Raw genomic sequence first — 2,652 nt, forward strand, 5'->3', positions numbered from 1 at the left:
GAGAGAGAGAGAGAGAGAGAGAGAGAGAGAGAGAGAGAGAGAGAGAGAGAGAGAGAGAGACAAACAGAGAGAGAGAGAGAGAGACAAACAGAGAGAGAGAGAGAGAGACAAACAGAGACAGAGAGAGAGAGACAAACAGAGACAGAGAGAGAGAGACAAACAGAGACAGAGAGAGAGAGAGACAGAGACAGAGAGAGAGAGAGAGAGAGAGACAGAGAGAGAGAGACAAACAGAGACAGAGAGAGAGAGACAAACAGAGACAGAGAGAGAGACAGAGAGAGAGACAGAGAGAGAGAGAGAGAGAGAGAGAGAGAGAGAGAGAGAGAGAGAGAGAGAGAGAGAGAGAGAGAGAGAGAGAGAGAGAGAGAGAGAGAGAGAGAGAGAGAGAGAGAGAGAGAGAGAGAGAGAGAGAGAGAGAGACAGTCAGTCTAGGAGTGAGTCGGTGACCAGGGGAGACAGAGAGACAGAGAGAGACAGAGACAGAGACAGAGAGAGAGAGAGAGAGAGAGAGAGAGAGAGAGAGAGAGAGAGAGAGAGAGAGAGAGAGAGAGAGAGAGAGAGAGAGAGAGAGAGAGAGAGAGAGAGAGAGAGAGAGAAACAGAGAGAGAGAGAGAGAGAGAGAGACAAACAGAGAGAGACAAACAGAGACAGAGAGAGAGAGACAAACAGAGACAGAGAGAGAGAGAGACAAACAGAGACAGAGAGAGAGAGAGACAAACAGAGACAGAGAGAGAGAGAGACAGAGACAGAGAGAGAGAGAGAGAGAGAGAGACAGAGAGAGAGAGACAAACAGAGACAGAGAGAGAGAGACAAACAGAGACAGAGAGAGAGACAGAGAGAGAGAGAGAGAGAGAGAGAGAGAGAGAGAGAGAGAGAGAGAGAGAGAGAGAGAGAGAGAGAGAGAGAGAGAGAGAGAGAGAAACCGAGAGACAGTCAGTCTAGGAGTGAGTCGGTGCGACCTAAATGCCAGAACTGGACAAGAACCTGACACCCTCAGAACACAGGGGGACAAACACCTGCCTGCAGGTGACAGCATTCCCTCCCCCATATGCCCCCCTAGGCACAACTATGACAACATAACCAACAAAAACGGGTCACAACTCCTGCAGCTCTGTCGCACGCTGGGTATGTACATAGTCAATGGTAGGCTTCGAGGGGACTCCTATGGTAGGTTCACCTATAGCTCATCTCTTGGCAGTAGCACTGTAGACTACTTTATCACTGACCTCAACCCAGAGTCTCTCAGAGCGTTCACAGTCAGCCCACTGACACCCCTATCAGACCACAGCAAAATCACAGTCTCCTTGAACAGAGCAATACTCAATCATGAGGCATCAAAGCCAAAGGAACTGAGTAACATTAAGAAATGCTATAGATGGAAGGAATGCAGTTTGGAAACCTACCAAAAAACAATTAGGCAACAGCAAATTCAATCCCTTTTAGACAACTTCCTGGGTAAAATGTTCCACTGCAATAGTGAAGGTGTAAACTTGGCAGTAGAAAATCTTAACAGTATATTTGACCTCTCAGCTTCCCTATCAAATCTAAAAATCTCAAATAGAAAACCGAAGAAAATGAACAACAATGACAAATGGTTTGATAAAGAATGCAAAAATCTAAGAAATAAATTGAGAAACCTGTCCAACCAAAAACATAGAGACCCGGAAAACCTGAGTCTACGCCTTCACTATGGTGAATCACTAAAACAATACAGAAATACACTACGGAAAAAGAAGGAACAGCACGTCAGAAATCAGCTCAATGTAATTGAAGACTCCATAGACTCTAACCAATTCTGGGAAAATTGGAAAACACTAAACAAACAACAACACGAAGAATTATCTATCCAAAATGGAGATGTATGGGTAAACCACTTCTCCAATCTTTTTGGCTCTATAACAAAGAATAAAGAGCAAAAACATATACATGATCAAATACAAATCCTAGAATCAACTATTAAAGACTACCAGAACCCACTGGATTCTCCAATTACCTTGAATGAGTTACAGGACAAAATAAAAACCCTCCAACCCAAAAAGGCCTGTGGTGTTGATGGTATCCTTAATGAAATGATCAAATATACAGACAACAAATTCCAATTGGCTATACTAAAACTCTTTAACATCGTCCTTAGCTCTGGCATCTTCCCCAATATTTGGAACCAAGGACTGATCACCCCAATCCACAAAAGTGGAGACAAATTTGACCCCAATAACTACCGTGGAATATGCGTCAACAGTAACCTTGGGAAAATCCTCTGCATTATCATTAACAGCAGACTCGTACATTTCCTCAATGAAAACAATGTACTGAGCAAATGTCAAATTGGCTTTTTACCAAATTACCGTACAACAGACCATGTATTCACCCTACACACCCTAATTGACAACCAAACAAACCAAAACAAAGGCAAAGTCTTCTCATGCTTTGTTGATTTCAAAAAAGCCTTCGACTCAATTTGGCATGAGGGTCTGCTATACAAATTGATGGAAAGTGGTGTTGGGGGTAAAACATACGACATTATAAAATCCATGTACACAAACAACAAGTGTGCGGTTAAAATTGGCAAAAAACACACACATTTCTTCACACAGGGTCGTGGGGTGAGACAGGGATGCAGCTTAAGCCCCACCCTCTTCAACATATATATCA

The 2,652-nt window shown here is 43.4% G+C and overlaps 1 protein-coding gene across 1 annotated transcript in view; it reads left to right on the plus strand.

The window, feature by feature from the left end:
* Positions 1-272: 272 nt before the first annotated feature.
* LOC120049461 (zinc finger CCCH domain-containing protein 13-like) overlaps positions 273-2,652 on the plus strand; it is a gene marked incomplete at its 5' end in the record, with an annotated part of 5,660 nt that continues 3,280 nt past the window's right edge. The window contains 2 exons of the mRNA XM_038995726.1: positions 273-422; positions 460-932. Coding sequence (XP_038851654.1) covers positions 273-422; positions 460-932 — 623 coding nt within the window. The remainder of the gene's footprint in view (positions 423-459; positions 933-2,652) is intronic.

The sequence above is a fragment of the Salvelinus namaycush genome, chromosome 6 (assembly GCF_016432855.1).
Source record: "Salvelinus namaycush isolate Seneca chromosome 6, SaNama_1.0, whole genome shotgun sequence".
Lineage (NCBI taxonomy): Eukaryota > Metazoa > Chordata > Actinopteri > Salmoniformes > Salmonidae > Salvelinus > Salvelinus namaycush.